At 38.8% G+C, this 17,749-nt stretch overlaps 1 protein-coding gene across 1 annotated transcript; it reads right to left on the minus strand.

Moving 5' to 3' along the window:
* Nucleotides 1-5,439: 5,439 nt before the first annotated feature.
* dnajb6a (DnaJ heat shock protein family (Hsp40) member B6a) lies at nt 5,440-16,887 on the minus strand. Its single transcript, XM_057857934.1, has 8 exons — nt 16,698-16,887; nt 15,168-15,271; nt 10,866-10,975; nt 10,676-10,741; nt 9,738-9,848; nt 9,519-9,665; nt 9,243-9,450; nt 5,440-7,064 (listed from the first exon to the last, which is right to left on the minus strand). The coding sequence occupies exons 2-8, from the start codon at nt 15,230-15,232 to the stop codon at nt 6,959-6,961; spliced, it is 813 nt and encodes a 270-aa protein (XP_057713917.1). The 5' UTR covers nt 15,233-15,271; nt 16,698-16,887; the 3' UTR covers nt 5,440-6,958.
* Between the last annotated feature and the right edge of the window lie 862 nt (nt 16,888-17,749).

Consider the following 17,749-nt stretch of genomic DNA (forward strand, 5'->3'; position numbering starts at 1 on the left):
GTGAGAGGGTAAGATGAAATGTTTCGTTTAGCACCAAGGACAGCTCTTTAGCGCTCCTCTGTGAAAAGTGGCCAATATACGAAATGTGTAGGTTTGGTCTCAACATTGATAGGGACGATCTAACGGCATAACCTACATGTACACTTTTTGCTGGTTAATATTATTAAGACCAAACAGATTGGGTGAACGGGGGTCAGGGATACATTTCTCACGAATATGAATCTAATTGATTGATAGGCTAAATGATCAATACAAAATAAATCTGTATTGACCTATACTAACTTTCATATGTACAGTTGGGCAAATAAGTATTTAGTCAACCACTAATTGTGCAAGTTCTCCCACTTGAAAATATTAGAGAGGCCTGTAATTCTCAACATGGATAAACCTCAACCATGAGAGACAGAATGTGGGGGAAAAAAACAGAAAATCACATTCTTTGATTTTTAAAGAATTTATTTGCAAATCATGGTGGAAAATAAGTATTTGGTCAATACCAAAAGTTCATCTCAATACTTTGTTATGTACCCTTTGTTGGCAATAACGGAGGCCAAACGTTTTCTGTAACTCTTCACAAGCTTTTCACACACTGTTGCTGGTATTTTGGCCCATTCCTCCATGCAGATCTCCTCTAGAGCCGTGATGTTTTGGGGCTGTCGTCTGGCAACTCCCTCCACAGATTTTCTAAGGGGTTGAGATCTGGAGACTGGCTAGGCCACTCCAGGACCTTGAAATATTTCTTACGAAGCCACTTTTTTGTTGCCCTGGCTGTGTGTTTGGGATCATTGTCATGCTGAAAGACCCAGCCACGTCTCATCTTCTATGCTCTGCTGATGGAAGGAGATTTTCACTCAAAATCTCTCGATACATGGCCCCATTCATTCTTTCCTTTACACAGATCAGTCGTCCTGGTCCCTTTGCAGAAAAACAGCCCCAAAACATGATGTTTCCACCCCCATGCTTCACAGTGGGCATTGTGCAATTCAGTATTCTTTTTCCTCCAAACACGAGGACCTGTTTCTCTACCAAAAAGTTCTATTTTGTTTTTATCTGCCCATAACACATTCTCCTAGTCCTCTTCTTGATCATCCAAATGCTCTCTAGCAAACCGCAGACGGGCCTGGACGTATACTTTCTTCAGCAGGGGGACACGTCTGGCAGTGCAGGATTTGAGTCCCTGGCGGCGCATTGTGTTACTGATAGTAGCCTTTAGAGCAGGGAATCTTTGGGCACCTAACGATTCGATTACGACTCAGAGGCTCCGATTCGATTATAAAACGATTATTGATGCACCCTCCTCCTTTTTTTTATTTTATTTTATTTTTTTTTAAATGTTTTGTACATTACTTCCAAAATTGTTCAAAACTCCTCTCAGGCTAAACCAAACTACTATTTCAGTATCAAATTAACATATAACAGTAAACAAATATACAAAAATAACAGTAAATAAAAAACTCCAGTCCCAATTCTGTATCAGCAGCTTTAAACTACATTCAATTAAATTAATGTTGTGAATCAACTGTTACAGTTGTTAAAATTGCTCCCGTTATTCCATAATTTCCCTTCTGTCTACTTTTGTCAAAGTTTTAACACTATACAGCAGGGTCTACTGCTTTAAGATGGCGGCTGTTTACTTACGCCGGAAAGTCTGTCGTTTAGCATCTCTGTTCAATAATACATGGTCTAACAATGACGTCATCTGTCATTTTGGATCTAGTTCTACATATATATGATATCTACTGTAGCCGTATGTTTGTAGCAACTAGCAACTGGGCGTTCTTTGTAGCTGCTGTCAGCCGCAGTCAGGTATGATTGTTTTTTTTTTTTATCTAGCGGCATGAGTTGAACATGATATTTACTCTCGGTCCGTTCCTCATTGCGTCCCAAAGACCGCGCTGTGTTTTACTTCCGCTTTACCTGGTATAATTCAATAATCGGAATTTGGATATTTGTGAATCGTTCTCGAATCTTCTACGGCCGAATCGCGAATAATCTAAGAATCGGAAATTTCGCACGCCTCTAGTAGCCTTTGTTACTGTGGTCCAAGCTCTCTGTAGGTCATTCACTAGGTCCCCCCGTGTGGTTCTGGGATTTTTGCTCACCGTTCTTGTTATCATTTTGATGCCACGGGGTGAGGAGGGAGTTGAAAGTCTGTGTTGCCCAACGATAGCCCCAAAACATCACTGCTCTAGAGAAGATCTGCATTGAGGAATGGGCCAAAATACCAGCAACAATGTGTGAAAAGCTTTTGAAGAGTTACAGAAAACGTTTTGCCTCCGTTATTGCCAACAAAGGGTACATAATGAAGGGGAAACGATATCGTCACCGCACACACCATATAACTGTTTGCATTAGTCTAACACATATATAGTCTAACACATACATATGGTACAGGTTTTCGTAGGCACCGTCTAACTGTTTGCATTAGGCTAACACACGTAATATAATTAATCAGGAAATGTGTATCATTTTCATATTTACGGTAGGACTACACTACTAATATAAAATAAATAGCACACCATAGTTTAATGAGAAGAAATAGAGATACACAATGCCGTCTTATCACAAGAGTGACGCACATACTCGGGGAATCTGCTCTCAGCAAACTCCAAGGACAAAGCGCTTTGTCCTAAAACAAGCACCACCAGCCCGGACAGCAAAGTTGATAGCGGGCGTCCCAATCCGCGCACGAACCTAAACCGCCCAAAACCGGCCACAGCGGGGGCGGCCCCAAAGCAACGCCCAGAAACGCCTTCGACGAGACCCGCGTCAGCAAAGACTTCAAAAAGACTGGACACTGAGATAAGACAGATTTTCTTCTGCTCGGAAACATGTAGCCTTGTTTTGGATCCAGAATTGTCCCTCCGTCGTCTGTTTTTGCCTTGTCTTTGACCATTGTCGACGAATAAATTGTCAACCTGTTTTCGGCGAGTGTTCTTCAAGCTTTTGAAACATGGAGTCAGTGTGCAAAGGGTTAACACAGGAACGCGCGGAGTTTAGCTTCCTCCGTAGCCTGGCTCCTCGGGGGAGTCAGCGACGGAGCACATTTCCGTTCTGTTGCCGGCCTCCCCGTGCAGTTTGGGCTGGGAGGACTAAATTCCTTCAATAACAAAGTATTAAGATGAACTTTTCGTATTGACCAAATACTTATTTTCCTCCATGATTTTCAAATACGTTCTTTAAAAATCATACAAAGTGATTTTCAGTTGTCGTTTTTTTTCCACATTCTGTCTCTCACGGTTGAGGTTTACCCATGTTGACAATTACAGGCCTCGCTAATATTTTCAAGTGGGAGAATTGCACAATTAGTGGTTGACTAAATACTTATTTGCCCCACTGTATTAGTTCAAGTGATGCATCGTTCGATTCAAGCCTTTGTTTTCAAAAACTACTAAAGAAACATTTTGAAAACTTCCAGAACAAATGTCTGGATTTTTTTTTGTTTAGCAAATTGAAATTGCAATATTTGAATAGAATTTAAATTATATTAACATACACAATAATCGCTTAACTATCCAGGAATGCAAAAAATAAACAATTGTCTTAAGACCACTCAACATTGTCCGTCTAAATAAAGAAATTAAATACAACTGAAAAAACGTCTTAGTTAGGGAATACCAAAAAAAATAAAAATGGAACCTTCCTTCAGGTAAAACACTACTGATTTTGTCCTCAAACGCAACAAAAAATGAAAGCTCCTTTGGGCTCCTTTAAGACCACATGAATAAGATAAAAATGAAAATTGGGGCGAAGGGGTTAAACCTCAGTTCACTACATTTCCCAGAGTTTAAATAATGTTAACAGTAGAAAACATACAGAAGGACACTTCTCTCTAAGCAGCTTCCAACTCGGGTTTTGCAGGTTAGCAAATTCATACAGTTTAATGTTATGCTAACGCTGATGCAGGTCGGACTTTCAGTAGCAAAATTAGTGGTGTGTTCCCCACATCTGCAACATTGATGTCTTTTTACATTACTTACAGTGGTTGCTGCTGGCCGAAATAAAATTCTAATATCCCTCGTCTTCGAAGGGGGCGGAGGAGGCGGCATGTTGTCGAGATGTTGTATTTCTGTCTGGGCTGTGAGTGCGTGTGTGCGGGGTGTGAGGGGGGTCATGTCACCATCCAATCAAACGTGTGTTTGAGGGGAAAAAAATGGACTGGCACATTCAGCAAGTGAAAAGGGGTAAATGTCTTGCCTGGTACGGCCAGACTGTTCTCCCTGTTTTTTTCCAAACTCTGAGAGTATAGTCTGGGACCCAGCCCATTAACGGCCTCTCGAGCAAATACAAAATCAATCGACAAATCAGATTCGTTTATTTGCGTGACGTGTTCTTAACGAGCAACGTCACTCTTATGCGTCGGAAGTCGTCTCCACAACAACACAGATGGCGAACAGGAGAGCCGAGAATATGTTCCAATCCACGGTAAAATAAGTTTTAAATTACCAAAAACACATCGACACAAGTCATTGACAACAGTCTTGTCTCGCGCTTTGAATAAACTCCGCTCTCCTCGTATGCTTACTTCCGCGCGCAAGTCCCTCGTCCCGCCCGTCGCTGATTGGTCCACTCCGTTGTCTGTTTGCTGTGGCTTGCTCCGCCCTGGAAACTTTATCCGCTTAATGGTGGCCAGACTCAATAGCTGGAACAGCGGTGAGTCTGGAGTACCAGGCTAGTAAATGTCAGCCTTAAAATAATGAACGTAATTCACTTAATAATGGTAGGGTCAATTCTATCCATAAAACATATGGGAAGACAATCTAAATTACCTATATGACTGAACTTGCTTAAAAACTGGTAAAAATCAGAACATCTGACATGTGCAAATAGAGCCACTAGGTGGCGCTTAAGCAACTAACGTTTTGTCGAGAGGAAAAAGTGCCCCTTTTCCTGCAGCATATTTTGTTTTTCATTCATAAATATTCTTAAAATAAAGTTTCCTGCATAATTATACCCTAAAAAATATACACATGGATTTTTCTGTTTAGCCGCAGAGGTTATTGCTTTGTGGTGGACTACATTTTTAATATGATTTATGATGGTCTAATTTTGTGTATCACAAAACTCAAGCTTGAGTTCGTGTTTTATCTATTGAATTTAGCTTTCTTGCGCTCTCTTGCTTTCATTGAGTGGACTGATTCTGGTGATTCCCCTTATTCAACCTCAGCAAATAATTCAGATGGGCAAAATGTTCTCTTTTGAGAGGCACAGTAGAAAACTTTTCATTAGATTGAACATGAACATTTACCAGATTACCGAAGATGACTTTACAAAGGGTAAAGTCCACGATTAGCCATTATTTTTAAGTGGCTATTGAAATTGCACTTTTGACAAATTGGCAAAATAAAACAAAAGCTTTCTATAATTAGAAAATAGTTGAATTGGAACATATTCAAAAGTCAATTTTAATGTATTTCTTGTGTAGAGTTTTGACATTCTTCCCATGGCTCCACAGGTTTCCTACTACATCCCAAAAATATGTATAGTAGGTGCGATTGTGAGTGCAGTTTTGTGCCTGAAGAAATTCAATTAATTTAAAGTAAGATCATGAACCAATTCATATTTCGGGCAAATGCGAACTTTGTCTATTGTAGTTCAACCAGTTCATTTTAGTGCCGATGAGTGGATTATAGTCAATACAACAAATGTAAATATTGTAAATGAACTTCATATATTTTATCAACTTCACTTCACTTACCAATAAATTACACATTTTCATTTGGAAACAATTTCCTTTCACTGCTGTTTAATAGTGGAGGAAAACATCAGTAAAAGGTAATATTCAAAATTGCCTTGAGCAGCCATTATTAAATGCCAGAAGTGTTTTAGACTATCAAACGCAAGTACATTAGATAGTCTGTAATGCAGATACACCCAAAATTTTCTATACTACTTCGATGGCAACGTTTAGATGCAAATCGTCGCTTCTTGCCGCATATAAACAGATTCTGCTCAAACAAAAACCATATACTAAAAAAAAAAAAAAAAAAAAAAGGAGAATGTTGTGTGTTTTGTCCTAATCCTGTTACTGTTAGTCTATCATGCCATGCTTTGATTTGCTGCTCTGCAGCTGTGGTACCACTCAGTCAAGTAGTGTGTAATCGTTTCAAACACGGATTTCACATGGAAAAAATACATATGAAAAGTAGCTGTATAAATAAAATACACTGACTAATCAGGAATAAAATGTTTGTGATGTATGCTTCCATAAATTCACATTAGAGAACATACCGAAGTTCGGGTGCCCAAAATGTAATGAAACTTAGATTTATGGGTTTACAAAGTACACAGAACCTCTAAATTAATATACATCATAATTTATAGAATGACTGAAGTTATATGTGCATCATAATGCAGCTTTAACATTAAGACTTAACATCAACAGGTATACATGCATCTTTAAATAAAACATAAAAAACTCATAGTACCAACATTGGAATTTAAAACAAAAAAAAAAGTTATTAAAGAACTGGTTAGACAAGCAATAAACAGATAACAGAATGAATGATGCTTTGATTATTTCTACCGACATTATGTAATTAAATTTGACCCCTTCAGAATATTTACAAGGAAAGCAGAGTTTTTTGGAATGCAGTGAGCCGACTGGAACACATAAGAAGTGTGTACATGAAATACTGAAAAACAGGGGTCAGGCTTCAAGAGTACAATTGTGGTCCCAAACACTGAAGCATCACAACTGACCTGAGCCAAAATTCAAAGCCATTTTCAGCTCAGGAGTACGTCAACAGAATGCATACTCATCCATATCCATTGATGTTAAAGCATCTGATAACAAAGTCTGCAAGAAAAGACCACTTCCAAAGGGGAAATTAACACAACTAAAGTATGTACATCCCCCCCAAAAAACACACGCTATTATTACATTTCTTTGTTGCTTTTTGTTGTTTCCGATATTTTCAAGCTCAAGTTTGTTTGTGCTGAGGTAACTCTTGGTTCTTTACTTGTGTTCCAGTCGTAGCAGCTGCTCTTTACCATTGATGGTTAGTGACCTCAGCTGGCCGTCCTCCTCCACTTCAACACGTTCTTGACCATTTTCTACGATCCTGAAAAAGGCCAGCATACCAGATGTTTGTACACGTGGCATAGATATTGTTGGTATTCATGTGATCATTTTTTATACTGTACATAACCAAATTAATCAGACGATAGCCCTTTTCAAGCCAGGATCTACTTTGCCATTTATCCACTGATGCATATGATTTACTCCTGCGTTAGATTATGCACTTTCAGTTTTTAATTTATATACTTCTATTTTTCACCTATTTGGTCATGAGGTTCATGCTGACTCAGCTAAGCTGCAAGTGAGCAAAGCAGTCTGTTGTGTCAATTGAAATAGTAAGAAATAGTGATTGCTATGACGCACTCTTACAGTAAGTGCTGCAAATGTGATGCTCCTAATAGCCAAATGTGTGGAAAGAATGCTGATATAAAGTTTTTAAAGGCATAATGCTATAAAAAATATTTGTGATATCTATTTGTGATATCTGACACTAATGTTGTTGCCTCACTAGCAAAGAAGTATCATATGACATACAGCCTGATCATACGATGACACACTTCTATTATCTCTGATATGTTGAACTTTTGTACAGAACAGAATATATTAGATTACTGAACGTACAGTGGGGGCAAATAAGTATTTAGTCAACCACCAACTGTGCAAGTGCTTCTACTTGAAAAGATTAGAGATGCCTGTAATTGTCAACATGGGTAAACCTCAACCATGAGAGACAGAATGAGGAAAAAAATTAGAGTGGAAAATAACAATTTGGTCACCTAAAAACAGGCAGGATTTCTGGCTGTCAAAGAGGTCTAACTTCTTCTAACGAAGTCTAACGAGGCTCCACTCGTTACCTGTATTCATGGCCCCTGTTTTAACTCATTATCGGTATAAAAACACCTGTCCACAAACTCAGTCAGTCACACTCCAAACTCCACTATGGCCAAGACCAAAGAGCTGTCGCAGGACATCAGAGACAAAATTGTAGACCTGCACCAGGCTGGGAAGACTGAATCTGCAATAGGTAAAATGCTTGGTGTAAAGAAATCAACTGTGGGAGCAATTATTAGAAAATGGAAGACATACAAGACCACTGATAATCTCCCTCGATCTGGGGCTCTAGCAAGATCTCACCCCGTGGCGTCAAAATGATAACAAGAACGGTGAGCAAAAATCCCAGAACCACACGGGGGGACCTAGTGAATGACCTACAGAGAGCTGGGACCACAGTAACAAAGGCTACTATCAGTAACACAATGCGGTCCAGGGACTCAAATCCCGCACTGCCAGACGTGTCCCCCTGCTAAAGAAAGGACACGTCCAGGCCCGTCTGCGGTTCGCTAGAGCGCATTTGGATGATCAGGAAGAGGACTGGGAGAATGTGTTAAGGTCAGATGAAACCAAAATAGAACTTATTGGTAGAAACACAGGTTGTCGTGTTTGGAGGAGAAAGAATACTGAATTGCATACGAAGAACACCATACCCACTGTGAAGCACGGGGGTGAAAACATCATGCTTTGGTGCTGTTTTTCTGCAAAGGGACCAGGACGACTGATCTGTGTAAAGGAAAGAATGAATGGGGCCATGTATCGAGAGATTTTGAGTGAAAGTCTCCTTCCATCAGCAAGCGCATTGAAGATGAGACGTGGCTGGGTCTTTCAGCATGGGCAACACACAGCCAGGGCAACAAAGGAGTGGCTTCGTAAGAGGCATTTCAAGGTCCTGGAGTGGCCTAGCCAGTCTCCAGATCTCAACTCCATAGAAAATCTGTAGAGGGAACTGAAAGTCCGTTTTGCCCAACGACAGCCCCAAAACATCACTGCTCTAGAGGAGATCTGCATGGAGGAAAGGGTCAAAATACCAGCAACATTGTGTGAAAAGCTTGTGAAGAGTTACAGAAAACGTTTAGCCTCCTTTACTGCTAACAAAGGGTACATAACAAAGTATTGAGATGAACTTCTGGTATTGACCAAATACTTGTTTTCCACCATGATTTGCAATTTTTTATATATTTTTAAATCAAACAATGTGATTTTCTGGGGGGGGGTTCCCACATTCTGTCTCTCGTGGTTGAGGTTTACCCATGTTGACAATTACAGGCCTCTCTGATATTTTCAAGTGGAAGAACTTGCACAATTAGTGGTTGACTAAATACTTATTTGCCCCACTGTATGTAAAAGTAAATAGGATTTCACTAGCTTGAAATGAATGAGTGTTTACCTTTTGGTTGTGATCTTCCTGCCATTGATGATCTTGGTGGAAGTTGACACAGAACGAAAGTTCCCCATACCTCCTCCCCCACCTCCCCCAAAGGAGCTGCTGGAGAAAGAAGTGAAGCCGCCGCCGCCTCCTAGACTGCCCATTGTCGTCATATGGCCCATATGACCCATGTGACCCATGGTGCTCATGGTGCCAAACGAACCAAAGCCTTGACAAAAAAACACAACAAACAACTCAACTAAAAACAGAATTCTACAGCTGTAATTTTTTTTATACCTGGATCAAAAGGTGAGAAGCCAGCACCAAAAGGAGGAAAACCTACAAAGCCCCCCAAAAATGAGCCCCCTGTCCGGCTTCGACTAGCCCGACTTGAGTGCCGTCGGCCATTGCCAAAAAAAGGATCATCATTAAACAGATCCGTACCTAGAAGAAAATTGAGACAGTAAGCAAAGATCTTTGAAGTCAACCATTTTTGAGGAAAAGAAATGAACTTGCCAAAAAAGTCTGCAAATGGGTCCCTGCCTCCAAAGAATTCCCTAAACACATCTTCAGGGTTACGGAATGTGAATGGTTCTTGGAAATGATCTCCATTATGGAAGTGGTTGCCTAAAAACAAATGGTTCAAATGTTTGTTACACATTTTAAAGAATACAGATCATATCTAAAAACTACTGCGTACATGAAAAGTGCCGTTTCTGAAAAAATTACGTATATAGCAATTTTCCCTCAGTCATGCGTGTTATATTCCAGACCACTCTTCGTCATATTCGTACATATACTTACAAATGCTAACTAACTAATCTCACAATAGCTATAATCACAACCAAAGATGAACATAAAAAAAAAAACATTAGTGTTAAGAACAGGATAGTAACATTCAATAATATTTAGCAAAAAGTGGGGTTATCTGGAATACCTTCCGTTTTAATTATTCTTTTTGGTCAAATTCACAAAGTGTCATTACACTGTCACCACCTAGTTATTAATATTCGACTAATACCTAATATAAATATGGGCGGGGGGGGAATTACACCTATATGACAATGTATATTTAAAAGCTATAAAGAGGGCCTGCGAATTGTAAACACACATTTCACTGTATATACGGTCATATTAGACCACCCATGTTTCTTCAGGTTCTAAAACAGCGACGGTTTCGTACTGCCTGTTAGTTATGATACAGTATAAAAAATTAAAAACAAAAAAATTAAGATAAAGAAAAACTACCACATCTTTAGAGATATGCTGATAACACAATAAGCAATATTCGTATGTCTAGTATAAGTTCAGAAATGAAGTGTCAAACTTTTAAAAGGCACAATTTAAATAACTGACTTCAGAGAGACTTACTGCAGCTTGCTTTTTCTTAAAGCTTTTGTCTGGGTTATCATAATATCATATCATTTCACCGTTGTGTAAAAAAATCAGAATACCTCTCCCTCGAGCGCCTCCTGTTAGTCCTTCTTTGCCGTAAAGATCATATGTGCTCCTCTTGTTAACTAATAGAAAACAACACAGTTCACCATTTAGAAAACAATTACCATTAAAATCCACACAAATCTTAATAACAATAAGCAAATCTACCAATGTACACATTGGCATGTTTCAAGTGACATTACAAACCATCAGAAAGGACTTCATATGCCTCCGACAGCTCCTTGAATTTCTTCTCAGCCTCTTCTTTGTTTTCTGGATTTTTATCAGGGTGCCATCTCAGCGCCAGTTTTCTATACCTGCAAAATTTCAGAGCGAAAATGAGAGAATGTTACCAGGATAGCTCTACAATTTCATCGGTCTTTGCAGGGGATGTCATGGTCCAAGAAAATAAGTTCAAATGAACTACCAACACCCTGCTAAAAGTATCACACAGATATCTTAACTGTAGCTATCAGTCTTATGACAGGCTGTGAAAACAAGAACCGATTGTCGCAGAAGTGTCTTTCTGCAAATAACCCCAAACATCCTAACGTTTTCAGAACATAATGATACATCATGACACAATCATATGTTTAGGAACACATTGGAGCCGAGGCTAAATAATCTTAATTGTTGTCTTGAAGACCAGGTGCATTTAGGGAATACCCTGGGCTTTCACAGGATTCCACCAACTGTTTTACATTGCCCACTACAGGATCAGAGAAGTGCTGAGTGGGACATTATTAGACAAACATATTTTGGAGATATAAAGCTGCTGGGCTCGGAGCAGGGACAGCTAGCTCCCTCGCTCGCTGTGTTTGTTTACAGGTGCCATTTTGTCAGTTCAACTGAGTTTGCAGAGTACCATTAAACATTTCTCATTAATAAGGCGTTCCTTGTTCATGGAGTCTGGTTCTTGTCCTGTGGATTAATCAATCAAGAAATAATTTCACGACACACATTAACAAAGATTAAAGAATATGAAAATGGGTACGAGCATTTTCACAGCACTAACAACATGAATACATGTATGCTTATGAGAAATAGCTATATGCGGTCAAGACGTGCCTTGAAAAAGTGAAGCAATGTGCAAAAAAAAAGATCAAAGAGAGAGCTTTTTCAAAGCACCAACAAAATATGATGCCTACGAAACTGAACCGTATGCCCGACAGAAACAGCAAGGAAAACTGAAGTAATGTGTAAGTAGACATTGCTATGGGTGCAAGAATGGAGCAATGAAACGCAGTGCGGATATTTATACCAGGTTCTCAAACATCTTTTAGTGAATATCCTGAATGGAAATTCGTATCAGTAGCACCTACCCAATTTTCAGTTGGATTGTTCCGCACTAACGGCACGTTGGAGAACAAGGAACAATTGGAAATCAAGGACCAACAAAATAGTAGTATACGTTCATCACGCCAGAAGCGGACAACACGCATCTTACTGCGACATGCATCGATCAATTTGTATTTATTCTTTTAATAATATAGATCAGGGGTGACTGTTACGTTGATCACAACGCTCGTGTGGCTAGCTCACGACATCAAAAAAATAAATAAAATAAAATTTAAATGCACATAATATACTGTGTGGGCAACATAACCTCATATGTTTTGACACACCCGCCACCCCTCCTTAAGGTAGCTCGCAGGAAGTTGTCTACTTGAAAAGTACATTTTGGGGCAACAAACAATGAGCACCCCTGATATAGATCATACAATTTCAATTCATTAGACCTGACCAAAAAAATAAAAATAAAAAAATAAATAAATTCATCACCCCAGGGACATACGCATACCCTAAGAGCGTGCATGCCCTCTACTGGCTAACTCCGAACCTGCAGGCAAGATTAACCTGTAGTAGGGCTGTCCCAGACAACTAATTTTCTCCCGATTAACCAGACGACTATTTTTACGATTAGTCGACTAATCTAAATTTTTTTTTTTTTTTTTTTTTTTTTACTACTTTAATAATGAATTTTTTGTTGAAGGTTATTAATTCACAAAAAACATTTTGGAACACCTCAATTCTTTATTAACGTATAAATAAATAACATAAATATCAATAATAAATCACAAACAATGAGGTCAAAAGCTAATGGCATTAACTAGGGCAAAAAATGTAAACGGAAACACTGTGATTTCTCCTCTTTAACAGGAGTCAAAACAATTCTTACTCTTTTTGTTGTATGCCATTGTCTATTTTGTTCTAAATTTTAAAATGAATTGCAATGTCCCAGACAACCATTTTCAGAATACTTTGTGTGAGTTCTGATGCTTTTTCTGGTGTTTTGGAGGAGAGAAAAAAATTGTTCAACTTTTGTTTTAACTTTAAAAAATAGATAAAGTAGAGGACACACTGAAATATTACCAGAATTATTTTGAATAAAAGGCACACAAACTCACAGTAACAAAAATATATGGTCTTAACTTTATAGTATACTACTATATGTATATACACAATAATACTTTATAATATAAAGTAACTAACATTAGTGCAGTCATGGGTTACAGTAAGCAGGCCAGTGCTGTTTCAATATATATCTTTATTATATTATGTATATGTGTGTGTATTATGTATATGTATATAATTTCCTCAAGTGGGAGCTTCCATGATCCTAATAAATTTAATAATAATTTTAAAAAATTATATAATTATATTATATATATATTAATAATTAAATAAAAATGCACGTTGATACAACGCACATAAAGGCAACTTCCATTAATAAAAATCGTTAGAATGTTGTATGGACTTAGCATCCGCTAGCTTGTTGTTTCTTGTTGTCTTCGAAAATTACACTTGGGTGACGGCACTTCAAGTGCTCGTTCATAGCTGACGTGCTACCGTGGTATGCGCGCTCAGCTTAGCAAAGAGTACACACAGTAGCACCCTCCATATTTTCCTTGAAAAAATTCCAGGCTCTGACTATTCTTGTCCGCTTTTTTGGCTTTATGCAGCTTTCACGTGTTGCAATTCTGCCCTTTTTGGTAATTGGCGGTGTTTTCAACTTCTAGTAGTGAGGAGTGAACCGGCTATTCACTTGGCTCGTTGTTGTCGGTTCGTCCGATTTCCTCCTCAGGAAGGCGGTGGCGTGCATAAAAACACCGAGAGGCGTCGGATGGATCTTTATGGATACTTTTATTGACCAAAATAAAAACGTGGGGGATGCAGCCACTCAACTCCGCGCTACCCGCGTACTCACCGATCTCGCTCCCTCTCTCTCGCTCGCTCGCCCACTTTCTTCCTCTTTGCTCAATCTGACAATGCCGGTCACATTGAAATAACAGCGGCCCCCTTGGTGGTGCCAGTAACAACCGCTTGCATCGCGAGCGCTCGCCATTCTAAACTTTATCCGCATGTAATTTTTTTAAACCCGTCATTACCCGTCGACGGTATGTTTTGCCCGTCGACGCATTTACGTCATCGATGACGTCGACAATGTCGACTAGTTGGGACAGCTCTAACCTGTAGGCAACAATACATTCAAAGAGCACACTTCTTCTACTGGCTACCGCCGAACCTACCGGGCACAATAAGGTCTCAATTAATTAATCAGCCTTGATACCAAAAAAAAATTATATATTTTTTTTAATTTGCCTCCTCAATTCGATGCGTACACATCCCCAGAATAAACCTACCAAATTTCGTTCTGATAACGGAGGAGTAGCAATTTGAGTTAAGTGTCCGCCCCAAGAACAACAAAAAACACAGTAAGTGAGATTTTGAGACCTCCCTTACGGAGGTCTAAAAGTAATTGCCTTTGGTCTGGATAATGGCTTAAAGCTTTTCACAAGGTAAACTTGTTTGCATCTTTCATCTTTTCTCACATCATACTTTGAGATGTACAAAAAAAAAAATTGGGCGCTACAAATGACTAGTTTTCTCACGCCTGTAAATTGTGTAGAACAAGACTAACAGGTGCAAGGAGGTGTGGTTGGTGAAAAAGGTACACCAAAATTGACAATAGGTTATTTGAGTACGAACTTTGACAAAAGGCAAACAATTATTGCAATAGTCTAAAACAATTCTCATTTGTGTAGACAATGCAATTGCGTAAATGGGTTTATCTACCTTTTGCAAATTCATTACAAAGCACGGTCAAAGCAATTTTGAATTAAAACAGAACATATTAGATTAAGGAAGGTATGTAAATCCTAAACTATTGAAGGCATGGCAGTAATGGTGTACAGTAGGCCTTAGGTAATTCAGCCATTTTAAGTGCAATTAATATTTAAATGAAAATCAAGGATTCCTGTACGTCATGTCATGCTTTTAGGTTGAATGAAGGCATATTTTATTGGACCAGATCATTTTTGAGGTGTACATGAAAAACAGGATGACTATTCAGGGTGATGAATTAGATGGAATGCCATTCATTCGGCATTAGTATAATCGTCTCCACTGTAACTATGCAATGAAGGCTCCTTTCACTCAATTTTACATGCTTCACTTTTCATATTATATTGTACACTTTTAATCTAAGGTAATAAAATATTAACTTACGATTTCTTTATGTCATCTGCAGAAGCATCTCGCCGTACTCCTAGAATCTGGTAGTAGTCCACCATAGTGAGTGGCTAAATAGCACGTGAATGGGGCAGAGGAACCTGAGAGGGGAAACAAATGTATATGCATCAGGGATTGAAACAATATTGGAAAAAGCTGACATTGCAACTTTTGGGGGGTTTGCGATATATTGTGATATATATAATTATGTATATTCTGTATTTATATATTGCGATATTAAAACTATAAGAATTTAAATAAATACTTTAGTTGACTCACCATGACCACATTGTATTCATACTGTTTATTCCAGGCTAAGGAGGTTAATTCGTGAATGATGAAGATTGCTGTATATAAAGGCAGAAGTGGGTAGTAATGCGTTACAATTACTTCATTACATTTACTTGAGTAGATTCGTGAAGAAACAACGCTACTATAACTCCGCCACTTTGGGCTACACTTGAGTCATTACATTTCTCCTCTTTATTCTACATTTTGACTTTAATTTTGTCAGAGATGCCAATAGCAGCTAGCTCCACCAGTATCACCAATGAAATGTCACAACAATAATCACGACTCCTTTATACCAATCAGACTCAAGCTTGCCGTTCATCTTTCAATCATGCCAGCCTGTTCAATCACGTCGTCTTTAAAGCACTGTAAAAACTTGAGTATTTGCTGTGTGTGCTGAGAAAATAAAATACCATTGTATCAACAAAAAAAAAAAAAAAATCAAACATGGCAAGCGCTTACTCACAATGTTACTCATTAATTATTCTTTTCACCCAAAACTTTTTTTAACTTGTACATCAGCACACTTTTTGGACGATGACTAATTTTCGTACTTGAGTATTATTATTTTGAAGTAACACTACTCTTGAGTACAATTTATGGCTACTCTACCCAGCTCTGACAAAAGGCATCTAGGAGGCCATGTCTCTGCACAGTCGCTGCTTTTATGAAGCAAAAACAAACAACAAAAATTGTGCGTCCTGCGATAGGACTATTGCGCATTCGAACATTGCGATGGCGATGTTCAAACGATATATTGTGCAGGCCAATTATAAATATTAATATAAATTACAATAATTCTGGATGCATACAAAACAGCACTTCAATTGTACTTTAGGATGTAGTAATACAGAACATCTAAACTTAGTGGTTAACTCAATTTACTGAACTTATGCATGCGGTTTCATTTGGACTTACGTAAACAAACTACTAACATGCCATAGTATTATAAAACAAGAATTTAAATGCTTTCAGGGTTAAGTAAATGCACTGTGTGTGACGTTTGTTTAGTGCGACCGTTCTAAGCTGACATTAATGGGGTGGGGGGACGGGTCTAGCTTGCTTGTATTCAACGTGCGACATTATTTAACCTATCTTTTGAATGAAACATTATCAAAGGTAATTAGCAATATGTGGTCGTGGTACGGCTAGCTTCCAAGCTACTTGACGTATAGTGCTTTAAAGCTAGCTTAGCGCTGTAAACATCACGTCGGCGCGTTACCCAACTCGTCTTACCTAAAACAGATTTGGCGATGTATAACGTCAGACGGCACGTAGAACTGACACAAAATGTCTTGGAAGACCTTCTCGGAAGCTAAACAGGTTTATTCTTGCCACAGTGTGCTGTTTCTTGGATTAGTCGCATCGTCCAGCTACTGCGTCTTCTTCACCTCAACCAGCTTTGCGGCAGCTTGTTTCAGTTCACCTAAAAACTCCGCCACCAATTGGACACAATGAGTATAGAAATGGGGAACCCATGAAAATACAGCACTGGTATCTTCAAATTTGACGTAGAACCAGGGGCGGACTGGGACTAAAAAGCAGCCCTGGACTTTGACTCAGCCCAGCCCACAAGATACGCTATACGAAGGGAAACAGACCCCGTAGGGGTGTCCGGGGGCATACCGCCAAACCCTCGGGGAGAATTTTTTTTTTTTTTTTTACATTTTATTGTAAAATGCATCAATTTCTTGCACTTTAAGAGAAAATGAAGAAAATATGTCTAGACTGTCACTGTCTGACTTGGGGCGCTCAAAGTACTGCAAGGCTGAACTGGAGTTGGGTTCATTTTCTGTACTAGCTCTATGATAGACCTGAATAAACAAATGAAAATGTATTCTTCAAAGCAAGTTTTATGTATTTGGGCAAATTCCACATTCTGAAACTGTCAATGATTATGATGATGATGAGAATAAATTCATTCATTCATTCATTCATGTATCCAATTGATTATAATATATCTCTATATATCTCTGTCTATAAAACGATTTCATTGTTTATGCCATAATTCAGTGGTCTCCAAACTATTCCACATAGAGCCGCAGCGGGCACAGGATTTCATTCCAACAAAACAAGACAACACCTCTGCACCAATCTGGTGTCTTACAATTGTAATCAATTGATTGCAGTCAGGTGCTGCTTGTTTTAGCAGAAACTTCATTGGTTAAACTGTCGGTACTCGATCGGTTGAAAGAAAAACCAGGCCCCGCAGTGGCCCTTGAGGACCGGTTTGGAGACCCCTGCCATAATTAATCTTGCCATACAAATAATAAATTTCAATGAAAATA

Source organism: Corythoichthys intestinalis, chromosome 14, assembly GCF_030265065.1.
Source record: "Corythoichthys intestinalis isolate RoL2023-P3 chromosome 14, ASM3026506v1, whole genome shotgun sequence".
Classification (NCBI taxonomy): Eukaryota; Metazoa; Chordata; class Actinopteri; order Syngnathiformes; family Syngnathidae; genus Corythoichthys; species Corythoichthys intestinalis.

Excerpts from the sequence above, each read along its gene's own strand:
- dnajb6a (XM_057857934.1), bottom strand. The coding sequence starts at position 15,232 with ATGGTGGACTACTACCAGATTCTAGGAGTACGGCGAGATGCTTCTGCA. Across the intron at positions 10,742-10,865 it reads ATATGAAGTCCTTTCTGATG|TTAACAAGAGGAGCACATAT; the intron begins GTTTGTAATGTC and ends GTTTTCTATTAG. Across the intron at positions 9,849-10,675 it reads AGGAGGCGCTCGAGGGAGAG|GCAACCACTTCCATAATGGA; the intron begins GTATTCTGATTT and ends ATTTGTTTTTAG.